This window comes from Varroa jacobsoni, unplaced genomic scaffold (genome assembly GCF_002532875.2).
Source record: "Varroa jacobsoni isolate VJ856 unplaced genomic scaffold, vjacob_1.0 scaffold_126, whole genome shotgun sequence".
Lineage (NCBI taxonomy): Eukaryota > Metazoa > Arthropoda > Arachnida > Mesostigmata > Varroidae > Varroa > Varroa jacobsoni.
In genome coordinates, this window is record NW_019213028.1 from 380,994 (window position 1) to 395,001 (window position 14,008).

At 39.3% G+C, this 14,008-nt stretch overlaps 3 protein-coding genes across 6 annotated transcripts; 2 read left to right on the top strand and 1 right to left on the bottom strand.

Moving 5' to 3' along the window:
* Positions 1 to 94: 94 nt before the first annotated feature.
* Positions 95 to 5,727, top strand: LOC147753895 (uncharacterized). Its single transcript, XM_086971455.1, has 3 exons — positions 95 to 1,150; positions 2,874 to 3,038; positions 4,002 to 5,727. The coding sequence occupies exons 1-3, from the start codon at positions 1,131 to 1,133 to the stop codon at positions 4,195 to 4,197; spliced, it is 381 nt and encodes a 126-aa protein (XP_086827581.1). The 5' UTR covers positions 95 to 1,130; the 3' UTR covers positions 4,198 to 5,727.
* Fib (rRNA 2'-O-methyltransferase fibrillarin) lies at positions 5,484 to 8,190 on the bottom strand. The gene is made up of 3 exons (XM_022845860.2): positions 7,994 to 8,190; positions 6,526 to 7,155; positions 5,484 to 6,250 (listed from the first exon to the last, which is right to left on the bottom strand). The coding sequence occupies exons 1-3, from the start codon at positions 8,019 to 8,021 to the stop codon at positions 5,895 to 5,897; spliced, it is 1,014 nt and encodes a 337-aa protein (XP_022701595.1). The 5' UTR covers positions 8,022 to 8,190; the 3' UTR covers positions 5,484 to 5,894.
* Positions 8,191 to 8,387: 197 nt separating this feature from the next.
* Positions 8,388 to 13,900, top strand: LOC111267545 (ribitol 5-phosphate transferase FKRP). 4 transcript variants are annotated; one of them, XM_086971450.1, is made up of 7 exons: positions 8,388 to 8,486; positions 9,375 to 9,669; positions 9,822 to 10,277; positions 10,883 to 11,758; positions 12,119 to 12,284; positions 12,568 to 12,714; positions 13,420 to 13,900. In XM_086971450.1, the coding sequence occupies exons 3-7, from the start codon at positions 10,116 to 10,118 to the stop codon at positions 13,494 to 13,496; spliced, it is 1,428 nt and encodes a 475-aa protein (XP_086827576.1). In that variant the 5' UTR covers positions 8,388 to 8,486; positions 9,375 to 9,669; positions 9,822 to 10,115; the 3' UTR covers positions 13,497 to 13,900. The 4 variants fall into 4 exon arrangements, with proteins under 4 accessions (XP_086827576.1, XP_022701567.1, XP_086827575.1 ...); XM_022845832.2 differs by lacking the exon at positions 13,420 to 13,900 and having other exon boundaries at positions 8,394 to 8,486; positions 12,568 to 13,279; XM_086971449.1 differs by lacking the exon at positions 13,420 to 13,900 and having other exon boundaries at positions 8,394 to 8,486; positions 9,375 to 9,569; positions 12,568 to 13,279.
* Positions 13,901 to 14,008: the final 108 nt, after the last annotated feature.

Genomic DNA, 14,008 nt, shown 5'->3' on the forward strand with positions numbered 1-14,008 from the left:
CTCTGATGCGTCTGCTTCTGCGTATCCTTTCCACCGCCGTTCGTTGTTGTTGGTTTGTAACTTCAGTTGTTCTTGCTGGTCTGACTACCTTATTATCGATGTCTCAGTCGACGAAGCTATTTCATGATAGCAGATAAGTATGCGCTAATGCAGTCGAATGCAGTCTACAACGAAAACGAAAAGCTGAATTTATTATTCTTAGTGTCATCAGAGGTAATTTTATTTGTCACGTATCCTATATTTGATAATGTAGCGATTTGCTTCCTTTGGCTGTTGACAAGCCATGCAAAGAGCTGGTAATCTTATCGGACCCACTTCCACGATTCATGTCTAGGGATTGGCAATGGTCGTCGGACTCGACGTTGAACAAAGAAGCAAATAACTCTCACAGTGCTCAGGCCGACGTCCCCATTTGTTTGCACTTCCTTCCACCGTATTCGTCAAATAGAATTTTCTACCACTATTCGACAATGTTGCTCTACCAGAATTGACACAACGATGTAGACCTTGCTGCAATCTGTTTTTCCTTGTTTTTGAATGGAGAACCAACAAAATATTCAGTTTGAAACTCAGGCTTCTCCGAGGCAAACAATAGGTTAACAAAAAATGTTCTGGTAAGCAACGTTGCCTTTGCTGCCATGGAAAAGCATTCTGGGAAACCGAGCATTTTTCGGTAATTCAGTTCGTACGAGCGTATCGAGTAATGCCAGTTTCACAGCTGATCGTGATTCTTGATCTTTATCTCTTACTTAGCCTTGAGTGGTGAACGATAACCGACAATTGATTGTATTTATGTCATTACGAACGGTTCTTCGGACTTTCGTTTCGGACTTCGGTCTTTCGGACTCTATCAGAGTATTAAGGAAAAACTTTGCTGGATTGTACATGCCGATGAAATTTTGTTCTAGCAACGATATACTCACCGATGCTTACGAATAAATGCGACATGCGGCATCCAATCGACCTGTCACTGAAACTGCAGCTCTTGTAGGTGAACTTACCCATCCGAGCAACATGATCTGACGCGAGCATTAAGATAAATTTTTTGTTCTTTTTCGTATAAACAAAAGTCAAGAATTGAGAAAATGATCAGCAGTGACCATCGTAAAGGTCATCTTCGTCAACCGTAAATGGACACTGAGGACAACAGGTATGAACAAGTGATTGCCACAAAACATAAGTACATGCTCTCTCTATGCACACATAATAAAACCGTACATATACATATGCTCATGTAGTGTTCATATGGTATTAACAACATTTCAAGCAGCAATTTGCAGATTAGGCTTCTGCATGAGATAGCCTAGTGCTGGGGGTTCTGCCCTGAAAAGCAAGGAAAATGCAGTAGTCAACAAAAACTAAAGAATTTGCCCGTAGCGTGGCGTCCGTCATATGCAATAATGCGTAACCTTGTGTAGATATGAATTTTATAAAGAAGTTCACACGAAAAATATTTGTACAGCGGCATCAATAAGATGTGACACAGGTCGAAACTGCTTGAACCCATCGATGAGTACAGTTATTATATCTATTATTTATTATTATTATATCTAATTATATCTAGAGGCTAAGTATAATATTGGCTTTACATTTAACGTTACATTTAAGTGAAATATTAGCAAATCTTCTAATCAGACAAACTTGTGTTGTTGACTACTATAACTCCTAATAAGCCTTAAATATTTATGTGCAAAACAAGATGCTAATTTGAGAGGAACTATTCCAGTCAAACATTACTATTTGAAAAGCGATTTGATCAAAAAGTTATCAAATCAAGAGGCAACAAGTCGCAGTTTTGCGAAAGGAACCAGCTTCCTACCAGATAGTTTACCATATAGTTACAACATATGTACAATATCAATGAAAAGCTATTGCGCAAAATGCTATATAATTCACAAAAATAATTATTTAAGTGAAAAATAATAATAATAATACGTTGAATTATTGCCATGGTTTTTTAAATAGTATGCTCAATAGCTAATTATTTCCGCAACGTAAAGAAACGCATAACGTTTCCAATGAACAAATGGCTTAGCCTTTGTTTAATGTAATCTGGTTTACTGAAACTCAAAAAATACGCGTATGAGTATACATCTTTGCAAACAAACCACGTGAACTTCTGTAGTAAATTATTATTGTCAACAAAACAGACTCGTGTTTATGTACACATAGACAAACAGGAATGTAAATCTTATATATTTTAACGCTATGCCTGCTACGTCATAACCTGCAAACGACTGAGTCTATTTAAAAATAAATTAACAAAGAATATTGTATTTACCCAAGGTTTGCCATATTATTTTTGTTGGTTGATTAACAACAATGAAGCAGCTTGCTAAGTGGAATTGTCTTGTAGTGAACTTTATTTATAAAATTCACACACATCATCATATACATCTTTCGATCAACCAACATGTGATCTGCGAGTGAGTCATACATAGTTAACCCTAACCTCTAGAGCACAATAGCTTTAAAAGGCTTTATCGTATTAGTATGTATGTCGACTACGTTGGTATCCAATATCCAGGTGAAGCACAGCTCGAAAAACTAGGGGAACTTCAATAAGGCGGACTAGTCTCCATTGAACTCATTCATGAATTCATGATTATTTTAATAATCAGTTTAGAATAATAGATTTGGAAATATACTTTTAAGTTTTGTCAATCTGAAACGTTAAATCTTATACACAGATGTGTCAAACCTCTAAACTACAAATATTTCGATCGAATGGAATATCTAAATAATTATTTTTGATCTAAAGTTATTACCTTGAAAGATATATGCAAAACAAAATAAAAACGCAACGAATCTCCGAGTACAGCGAATGTTCTAACAGCCGAACTATTTACGTGTACGTCATCTTTTATTTTCAGTTTAACTGATCTTATAAAACGATTCAGAATTACTTTAATAAAAAATATTATCATCACCAAAGAAAGAAGTGGGGGTCTACGTGGTTACCTTGCGGATTGTATCTCACAGACGACAGTGGAATCATCACCATTAAGATTCTCCTTCTCGTCTAATCCAAGAGAAACGTAAGTCGCGCAAACATTGGAAACTAGTATATGCTTTTCAACTTCAAAAAATTATTTCGCGTTGGATTCGCAATATGCCAGTAGACGGCACTTGATTTAAAATTCGTCCTTGAATGGCTGTATCCCATTCTACATGGTCGTGATTGTCTCCGGCAATCACTACACGATTTTATTACTTACAGAAATTTGGGGAATGATCGATCAAAAGAACAGCTGCAAATAGTGATACTGCTTCTAGAGTAAACTGGTAAACTTTTTTTTGCCAATTTGAAATTTGCCCAGAGGGTGTTGGAAATGGTGTTCTTAGGTTTCACGAACAATATGGAAGAACATGGTCTGACACCCAGTTCATCATCCACGATAACCCCTTTTTGCATCAAAGCTACGCCAACCAATGTAGCCGACATACGTCGTACAGATCAACCCCACACTGAAAAGGAAGCGTCAAATAGTAAAATATTTACCTCTGTTTACTATGACACAAGCGTAGATGTATTCGATTCATATAAGATGTCATAGGAGATACACTTGTAAGGTCTAAAGTCGCATATTTCTCATTATGCAGTACGACGAAAAGTGTGCTACGTATGTTAGAAATGAGCTGTTTGTATTAAGGCTTATGATCCGACAAACAATACTTTGATGAAATTATATTGAACGAACGTGTAAACACTAATGATGAAGGCCTCTATAAAACAAATCTTTTTCACCCAAGTGCACAGAAGTAACTATAACCACGCAATGCTGACCAACACTTATAAGACCGCTGCTAGGAAGTAGTTTTGGTAACAGCAACGTTAATTCAAAGCCACAAGAAATCGAACGGTGCATACCGTCATTTCAAGAAGAGACGCTCTGAATACAAATCGTTTCCTTATGTAGATCTAAAAGAATACATATAATGATAGCCTATACCATCTGTGTATGGATCATTAAGTAATACTTGTGCATAATTTCTGATAGGCGTTCGGTTGCTATAATGACGTCGTATAGGCGTATGGTGCGAGCCCCCAAGCATTCCGCTGTAGTTCCAATACCTGCATCATGCTTCAGTCATGGAGGTCATCTTCACGGTAAAACTGAGGCAAGCCATATCTACAAAAAGATGCGGAGTTTTCTACCTCGGAATGTTGATAACAAGACCAGCCAAAGCAACTGAAATGCTTACGCCACGGAAATTTCTGAGACGAAGTCCACAAACACTATTTATTTGATTAACACGCGAATCTTAAAACAGAATACTTCCTCATTTTTACCCTGTTAATGTAATATTGTTGAATAAGTTTATTGAAACTAGATTTGATGGTCTGTTAGAGAAACAATTGGCCACATACCTAAGAGGTTTATATAAAATAGTTATTTTAGCTAGAATACACCCTGATCTGAAGGGTGGGGCTTAGTTTCTAATCTTTTCATTTGACGGTGCATAGAATAATCGAAAAATCAGTTTCCCTGTAGTCTTTGCTCTGTATTTCTAGAGTTCGCCGAAAGCTTAATTTTATTTCCAGGAACCGTTCTATTTATTAGGCTCAAAAACGTTGAAATGATAACAAATTCTGTCAAGCAGTGCGCAAATTAAACTGTTAAGGGCATGCTAAGTTTTAGTGATTAACAGTTTTATATTAGCTCGCGGAGATGAATGCTCAGTATGTCTAAAATACATTCTGCTAAGTTGATGGTTTTTTACGACAATTGGCAGTATAGCCTAATAGCGGTCAGCAGTTGGTCAAAAAGCTATGTTATTTCTTACAGTGTCGTGAAAGCCATCAAAATTTGTCATATAGCACAGAGCTGTTCGAGAGGTGAAATACGAAGTTTAGATCCATTATGTGCTGATTGTCTTTCCTTCCTGGGAGTATGGACTGTGAAAACACCGTGCTACATTATTTTAATTGTCGACTAACAGTTTGCGTCCATCTCAACAAATAGAGACCAAGGTTTCGTAAGAACTAGTTGAAATGAAGATACCAAACGTTCGTACAAACCGCTAAATCCTATTAGTATTATGGTGTTAACAAACCTAAAGTGAGTTAAGCTTTGCTGTATAGTTTGAAAAGATGGGAGTGAAAAATTACTTGTTCAATGAACTAGGATCGAACGATTGAGAACAGCGAACAGTTATAAGCAGTTGTTTTTATCCAATATTAATTCCTACGATCTGAGTACACCTTCGTGCGGCGATGTTTTTTCCGCCTGAAACTTGATTTACTTATTCTGGCGACTAACAACAGCATCAATCTGAATCTGGTTTTTCAAGTACCCCATAAATTTAACATCTAAATCTGGTTTTCCAAGTACCCCATAAATTTAACGACAAGGATTTCTACCAACTAACAAAGCGCTATCAGACACATAATTTCGCTAACAGCTATGTGAATTCTTAATTTTCAGGTGAAATAAAAAAGTGGAAAACACTTCTTTTTAAACTAGAAAGAACTATTATCCTAGACGTAACGCCAAGAATTTATTCTTTCTGATAGCAAGCAGAGTCATTGAACCCTGCAGAGCTACACAAGTCAAAAGCTTGATGCCAACCAACCCACCACATGGCGAGTACGTTACAAATTGTAAGTTTGACATTGTACTTAGTCGTACGCTGAAAAGTATATCAAGTCGGCTAATATTTCAGTAAGACATCGGCTTACTGTTGATGTAAATCAAATTATTCATTGAAAAAATACAATCAAAATATGCTACATAGAAATATATATATTCCTATGATGTTAAATTTATATATAAATTTAACATCATAGAGTATGTATTAGATATTTCCTCCCCTCCCCTAAAGGAGTGTAATATACAAGGGAGTGCGCCAATACTTTTTGGCTAAATTGCTTCGTAAGTAACTATGTCCGCCTAACTTTTGCCTGCTGGCCGATATACGCCAACGACCACCGCATGATCCCGCTCATACGGTTCAAGGGTAATCTGTTCCTGAGGCTTGAATTTCTCCGATTTCAACTTTTCAACTTCGCCGGCAAACACTGCTTCCGGTTCGGCTGTGGAGTCGATACAGTTCGCCTTGATTGAGATCACAAAGTGTCCACCGTTTTTTAGGAAGTTATGCGCATTAATGGCAACAATACGAGCCTGGTCCGGCTGGGCAACGTCAGCGAAGATACAGTCAACCATGCCGACAAGCATCCTGTATTTGTGTGGGTGGCGGGCATCCTCAATAATGGGTATAACGTTGGTACGCTTTTGAGCCACACCTATAATAAGAGAATTTTGATTAAAATGTTTTGATTTTTTTTTAAACTACTGGTACAAATTTAATATTTTGTTTGTCTTTAGGCTAAGCGTGCCCAAAAACTCACTAATCTATGGATTTTTCAGTTAAAAACAACAAGCTGAATTAAACAGTCGATTATAAAATCGTTGAAAAATATGCAAGACAGTTTGCATAATACAATTGAAAAATAAAAAATAAAACGTACTGTATAAGAAAGTAAAAAATACAAGTTATGATTTAGTAATCTCAACTCACCTATTAGATCACGTCCTGAACGGTGTGAGAACTCGACGGCATAAACGAGACCTTCAGACCCTACAACATCAGCAACATGCGATACTGTCGTACCTGAGGCAGCTCCCAGATACAGAACCTTCGATCCTGGCGGCATGTGGATTTGGTCAACGCCACCCAAAATCGCGGCAGCCAGCTTAGAACGAAAAGGATTCCACACGCGATACTCGACTTTCTCATCGCCATCTTCGACCGAAATGCGTTTCTCGTTGTAGACCGATTCACCTGGCACAAGATTCTTCGTAACAAGTACATCTTCTTTACCGCGACCAATAAATACACCGGGGTGGCGATGAGGCTCGATGATGACTTTTTTGCCCCCCTTGAAACCTCCTGCTCCTCCTCCACGACCTCCACGGCCTCCACCACGACCGCCTCCACCGCGACCTCCTCCACCTCTTCCGCCCCGGAAGCCACTATTTTTAAAACCCCCACGATCTCCGCCACCCCCACCACGACCTCCTCTGAAGCCTCCGCGGTCGCCGCCACCACGACCTCCACGAAAGCCTCCACGGCTACCGCCGCGATCACCACCACCTCGACCGCCACCTCGACCGCCACGGAAACCGCCTCCGCCCCCACCGAAACCTCCTGGAAGTGTGTGACGAACATCGTATAACGAACTTCAGTGCTAGAAGTAGGCTTAATTGAATGAAAAAGATCAAAAAACGTAGCTGTAATGCGTAGTGTGCAAGTAGGTAACAGATCTTAAATCTTTTGTTAAATAAAGAAACATGGAATGGTTATACATGAGCAATAAATGAAAAGCGGTATTTCAAGATACTTAGTACGACACAAACGAAAAAGTCCATTAATGTCTCGGTCGTTCATCTGTTCAACAGATAAACGCCTGACACGCTTCAGTTGTCGACTTTTTTTATGATTACGTCTCAAAAATGCATGAAGGACTGTTTTAATGTTCTTCTGACGAGATACGGCCAAATAAAATACACATAATCCGCGTAATTTGAATGTGTTCTTCTGATAATGACATATAGCAATTGTATAGAAAAACCGTTGTGCAAATAACGTCAAGTAACAATAAACATTCAACAATGGGACGACTATGTACAGTAGTTCTTTTCGTTTCCTTTTAGCAAGCGAATCCAATAAGCTGAACTAGTAATCTTAAAGCGAATTTAAGTAGAAACCTACAATTCGATTGCAGGCTTAACTGGCTCCAACAAGGATACATTTGAACATTCAAAATGGTATTTGTACATGTGTGAAACAAAAACGATAAAGTAGTTTAATTCTACAGATTAACGCCAACCGTGTCATAGCTCTAGACAAACATACACAAAACCAGCATAAACACTCTGCTCGCGTCTCATGTGCCTCGGCATCCCGCTATTCTGAGCTGATAAAAACATGTTGTCTTTTGAAAAACGTTGCCAGTCTCTGGAAGAACGAACGCACGCTCACTTACCTTTTCCGCCGCGTCCTGGAAATCCCATATTTGCTAACTCTGATCCGAGTCTATAAATAGTCAGACACTGAAGATGTATGTGTTAAACTAACCCTAAAAAGATAAATCTTTTTTGAAATCCTTGGCTTTTCACATAAACTCTTGTGTACAAGGCGAGCACCGCGCAGAAATAGAACAGCTCCCACGTGCTCACAACAAATAAAAACCACTCACAGTTCCGTTCACTGTGCTGCCGCCTGCCGCGAGGAGCGCGCCAAAATTTGACCTTTTATCAAGAACAACAACCATTAGCCCGTAGGGTTCGCTTATATGTGCCTCGCCAGATATTAGTGATAACATCATACATTATACGTTATTTTTGTTGTACAAATTATGGACGTTGCATTAGACTATTACAAGCGAATCCGGCGGATCTTGGTATCGAATAATTTTGAACTACGTGCCACTAGCAGACGAAATTTGGTTGGTAAATATCCAAATCTTCTGGGAACTTGTAAGTATAAGACAGTTAATTTAAATTAACTTTACTCAACTATACAAGCCCTAAGGCCGCATCCGCTTGAAGAAACTGAGATCATTAAGAATTAACTGACAGTTTCATGTAACATAACTAAAATATAGCAACAACAAAATCAGTATCGACAACAAAATACTGCGAGCAATGCCCAATAATTCTCAGTAATTCTAGTGGAATACTTCGTGGTTTTCTATGTAACGTATATAGGGTGGAAATGAGTTGCAAATTTATCTGTGTAATAAGTCAGTGAATTCATTACGTAGTTTCTGTGCTGAGTTGATAAACTTCGCAGCATCCTATGATTATCATTCAGAGGATATCAAACAGGCCGGTGCTGACCGAGATTAGGCGTAATTCAGTCAGTTAGATGTGTACGCAAGTTATTTGCTCCAGGAAAAATAAATTCAGAAAAAAGATATCTTAGTATCGAAAATCAACGCTCAGTGGCCAAGTGGTTGTTGCACAGGAAGTCGCAGTGCTGCAGAAAATTCATCGAAAATAAATGAGACGTTACGACAAGGAGGCCTTAAGTGAAAGCACAGTACGTGTATGGTGCATATATTCTTAAAAAGGAGATTGGTGTGTTGAAGACCAAAGAGGTGTTCCCTGGTAAATATTTGTATATCTAGAAGCTGCCAGAGCGCTGAGACAAATGTGCGGAAAACAAAAAAGGGTACCTCCAACTCATATAAAGGAAATCGTCATCCTAGTCACACTTCTTCAAAATTTATTCAGTTTTAAAGTCCGCCATCTTCGCTTATGGTAGCCTAATAGGTTGGCATTATTTTTCGTATTTATATAAAAGGGAGAGGATGAATAATGGAACTTGATTACTAACCTCTTTTTGGCTTCGGTTGGTTTCAGTCGACGGCTCCTACTTCGACTGATGATCTATGCTGAAAAGTCGCGCACATAAAAGAGATTCGGCAGAACAAAACAAACTGTATCTCATTCACTAAAATCCCAAATGGTGATCGCCTCCCAACTAACCAGCCGGTGTTAAACGGTCATAACATGCGGTCGGTAAACATGCGGTCATCACTGGATCGGCTAACATCTGTACGCAGTGGACTATCTCATCTCATGGACAATGCGAAGGACTAAACCTTTTCGAGGCATCGCGCGGAGTATCTAGTTGCTTAATGCTCCATATAGAAAAGTAGGAAAATTGTTGTATCAGTTAGCTGCAACGCGCAATCATAGGGCAGACTAGAGTACATACTTCATACACTATAAAGGCAAGGTATTGTAGATAATTCTTATATATATATATATATACATTTTTAATGTGTATTAATAATTAAATTGCAGTGAAACCCAACGTGTAGCGCTGCTACGGGTAAACGATCTGAGATGCGAGCAGTTGAAATGGGATACTATCACGATAATAGTGGTGAGAAGTTTGCAATCAGAAACAATGATTCTTCATTGAATCGTATCGATCACTCAAGATTTCTCAACAACATGCCTTGGGCGGTGAACGTCCAAAGACTTTGCGAGAGTGGCTGGCATAGCAGAACGCTTCGAAGATAACTAAAACAACTTCAAATGCCAGTCAGCAGTTCCATGAACTGATTTGCGTCCATTTTTAGTGCATCGACCGCAATGGAATTTGGCCGGCTTTTGGCAAAACTGGCGCTCGGGCATCAACGGTCGGCATGGCGCACTTTGCTTATCCTTGTCATATCAGTGAACTTTATAGCTATCCTTATCATGTGGTTTTCACTTGATCGTCGCTGTCAGTCCCTCTCTAATTTGCCAATCGAGGTAAGTTCAATGCAACCTGGAATGGTCGTACGCGCCTGGTAAAAAAAATTACTCAGGTTCTTTATTATTATATGCATTAGTAAAGCGCGTATGACATTCCATGGCAAAATATATAAAATTTCTTTGAATCCGTTGCCATTTTTTGTAAATATGACATATAATGCAATGCAGTATATGTCATATATACCTAATTTTTCCCTTCAAATTAAAGTAAGATCAAGGATAATGAGATAGGTATCCCAGAGAAAGGTTAGTTTGATTACTCTTTTAAAGGGTAGCGGTTTTTTATGACATACGTATATATATATATGCTTGTCATGTCTCGTTATGTGTTGAACGACTGTGCTCTCTTTTCTAATAAAACTGGAATGGTATACATACTTATTTTAGATTTCTTCAATTTAAAACACGATGTGCTATTAGTCGTTACAAACATGTTTAAATTGCAACTCAATTAATTTACTTCGAAACCTCGGTTTGTCGTTAATTTTGGTTAAGTAGATACTCGTACCAAATATCCGAACAAAAAAATCTATTCGCTATAATTACCTAGATGATGACTAGAATTGATTCTAATCATTTTTGTTTATTTTCTTATCATAAAGAAATTGCAGGTAGTCGCGCAGCCAATGAAAATCGATAAAATGGCGTTGTTTCAGCGAGCTTTCGACCTCCCGAATCAAATGGTGACCGTCATCTTTCGAGAGTTTGAGCCATACAACCACGACCTCGAAGAGACGGCACTTTCTTTTCATTCAATATTCTCTCGTATGAAAATGCTGATCGTCTCCGACAGTGTGCTCTATCCGCCTGTTCGCAATTTACCCCTAATGGCGGAAACCATTCGCCTGGAAAAATATCTCACGGACCTACCCAATGCAACAGTGTCAGTGCGCGTGAAAACCGACTACGTCCTTTTGGTACCTGATAACGTGCGTTTGACCCAGCCCGCCGTGTTAACCGAATTAGTCAAGTTACTCATCAGTCAACCTGATCGTATGGCCGCAGTTTCCGTGGGCGGGGCCTTCCTTGTAGATTGCCTAAGCCTGCAGGTAGACTCGCGCCAATGGACACTGAAGTATCAAAACCGGGAAAAATCTGCCAACTCATGGACGTTGTGTGATGCAATTTCCGGTGAGCACGTATTGCTCATGTCCACTGCACTTTTGTTCTCTCTTCCGTTTCCCCTGGAACGACCGCTCTTTGACTCGATCTATGTGCAGACAGCACAGCGCGGTATACAAGTCCTGCTGATTGGAGATTTGCAAATCACCAAGCCAGTCTTTCGGTTGTTTCAGACAAAGCATTTAATCGACAAGCGTGACCAGTACCAAGAGTATAGAAAGAGGGCGCTCTATGATAAGCTTGGCATTAAGAAAGTGCAAAGAAACGGGTCGCACGTAGAGTGGTACGGGTGTAGTAAAAATACGCAAAGATGCTTTGGCACGATTCATGGAGACACACCTGAATATTTGTTCAAAGTAAGAAAATCATGTAACGATCTATTTATACGAAGTGTAACAATGAGGGGAGAGGAGACCTATAGGTAAATTTACTCGTTAAAGGTTATCGGTTATTATTTGTATAATTAAAAATGTGTTCGACTTTTATCGTTGATATTTGGTTTTTAATCTCGTTTCCACTTTCATTCTACGTAATTTCTTCGCTAGATGACCGTTGGTGTGGAAAAACAGTACTGCTAGTCTCAAATGGCAGAATCAGTATGCCTTCAATCGAATGCAGTTGTTACACTGATAGGCATTTAGACAATGTCAACTGGGCTGTCACGATGCAAGATGTTCCCTTTTCATACTAACCTCACGGACGCTTTTTATTCAAAGGGCAGATGGACCCCACCGTGTTGTCTAGACAACTTGCGCATCACCGCTCGTCACGTGTTCTCGGTGCTGGAGGCGGCCAATGTTCGCTATTGGCTTGAAGGGGGATCATTGTTGGGAGCTGCTAGAAACGGAGATATCATCCCCTGGGACTATGACGTAGATATCGGTATGAATTAATTTTGTGACTTACAATCATGTTTTCAAACTGGGAGATATCACGGTACTCTATATTTTGTTAGGAGAAATTGGGACTAGCAGTATATAGTCTCCTACAGCAATGGCTAGACATCGGCCTATTGTAAGATTGTAAACTGTCATTTCCATATCTTTTTATTTTTGAGTGCGAGGAAACCTTTGAATTAGCGCTTTTGTGCACCATAGATTAAATAGTGTGATGCACACATATACACAACTAACCTATAAATTTGCGACGTACGTGACTCTTGTAGGAATCTATGAAGAGGACATAGTCAAATGCAGCTGGCTTGCTAACGTCGTTGAGATATTTAAAAAGTCGAACCCGAAAATGGCCGGACGGAGGTCAGGACTGCGTGACCCCCAGGGATTCGTATGGGAGCACTCAGTGTCATCGGAAGGTACTTTCCTACGGGTGCAATACTCGGAAACTAATCGTGTACACGTTGACATATTCCCGTTTCGCTCAAACGATGGCGTAATGACCAAGGATACGTGGTTTAAAAATCACCCACAGGACCGGGAATTTCCGGAAGCATTCCTCAAGCCTCTAACAAGAATAAAGTTTGCGGGGACGTACGCTTCAGCCCCTAATAATGTGACACGGTTCCTTGAGTTTAAATTCGGCAAGGGTGTTCTGGAAAATCCTCAGTACCCTAATCCAGATTTGTTGGTGTTAAAAACCAAATCCTGATACGAATTTTGAAATAGCCATTCAAATGTGAAAATGGTAACGACTTTGTATATACATTTGAAGTGTTTTACAGCCGACTGTTTTGGAACAGGTACTGTTCTCTATTCTTCAAGGCATCGGACTTCGGAAGTGAATTTGTGCTCGTAGCGAGACTTTGTACAATATTGTGTAGCGATACTAAATAAGTAGGACCGATTATATCACCGAGTATGTCTCAGTTTAACGAGGTTCCGTGCAAACATGCTAAATAAACAAGACTGGGTAAGATGAAATGGACTAATTATTTGTGCTAGTGTCAAAAGTGTAAATTTTAAAGGAGAGTATGATATAAGAACCATTATGCGCAGTCCAAAAAGGAAGTAGCGCTTAAACGTCAATTTAAGATAAATATACGTGATTTGCTGAGTTACAGAAATCGGCTTGTTGGCATTTCGTCGAATTGCTTCTTATTATTCAAACATTGGACGTGTCAGTTGTAGACATATGTAAAGTTAAACACATCGTAACTTAAGTGAAATAACGCTGATCAAAAGCCCAGAAGCCGTCCAGGCCGACCCATCTCGATCCATGCACATCGTCGAAACGTACGCCAAAAAATGGTTCGACTTCCTGGGAGTGGTGTCGTCCTGCAATAGATGTCCAGATGCATTTCAAGACCAGTCATAAACACCTTACAATTACGAGGTTGGCAATACTGGCTTTATTATCATACAGTTTTTACCTGACTTGCGTCCGGGTATCTTCATAATGCGCCTTGCAACGCATAGCAATAACGAGCTGTGACATTCGGCTGTACTCGGTTATTATCTACTATATGACAGCTGTATTCCGTATTGTTCTGTAGCTTTTCTTAGAAAATAAAAAGTATTAATAACCTAGCATGAATTTGGGTACGCAAGCTTCGTAGTCTTTGTGAAATGAATTTACCATGATGAGCTATCGAAGTCCCTTAAAAGTTCGAGTTAGACATAAGCTTTACATTCAAAAATTACTTCTAACAC

What these genes read in the sequence shown, in the direction of transcription:
- LOC111267545 (XM_022845832.2), top strand. Translation starts at nt 10,116, where the DNA reads ATGGAATTTGGCCGGCTTTTGGCAAAACTGGCGCTCGGGCATCAACGG. An exon ending in TCTCTAATTTGCCAATCGAG is followed by an intron (nt 10,278 to 10,882) that starts GTAAGTTCAATG and finishes CTTATCATAAAG; the next exon opens with AAATTGCAGGTAGTCGCGCA. An exon ending in GGACTATGACGTAGATATCG is followed by an intron (nt 12,285 to 12,567) that starts GTATGAATTAAT and finishes TGACTCTTGTAG; the next exon opens with GAATCTATGAAGAGGACATA.
- Fib (XM_022845860.2), bottom strand. Translation starts at nt 8,021, where the DNA reads ATGGGATTTCCAGGACGCGGCGGAAAAG. An exon ending in TCCAGGACGCGGCGGAAAAG is followed by an intron (nt 7,156 to 7,993) that starts GTAAGTGAGCGT and finishes ACACACTTCCAG; the next exon opens with GAGGTTTCGGTGGGGGCGGA. An exon ending in TTCAGGACGTGATCTAATAG is followed by an intron (nt 6,251 to 6,525) that starts GTGAGTTGAGAT and finishes CTCTTATTATAG; the next exon opens with GTGTGGCTCAAAAGCGTACC.
- LOC147753895 (XM_086971455.1), top strand. Translation starts at nt 1,131, where the DNA reads ATGGACACTGAGGACAACAG. An exon ending in ATGGACACTGAGGACAACAG is followed by an intron (nt 1,151 to 2,873) that starts GTATGAACAAGT and finishes TTTTATTTTCAG; the next exon opens with TTTAACTGATCTTATAAAAC. An exon ending in TCGTCTAATCCAAGAGAAAC is followed by an intron (nt 3,039 to 4,001) that starts GTAAGTCGCGCA and finishes AATTTCTGATAG; the next exon opens with GCGTTCGGTTGCTATAATGA.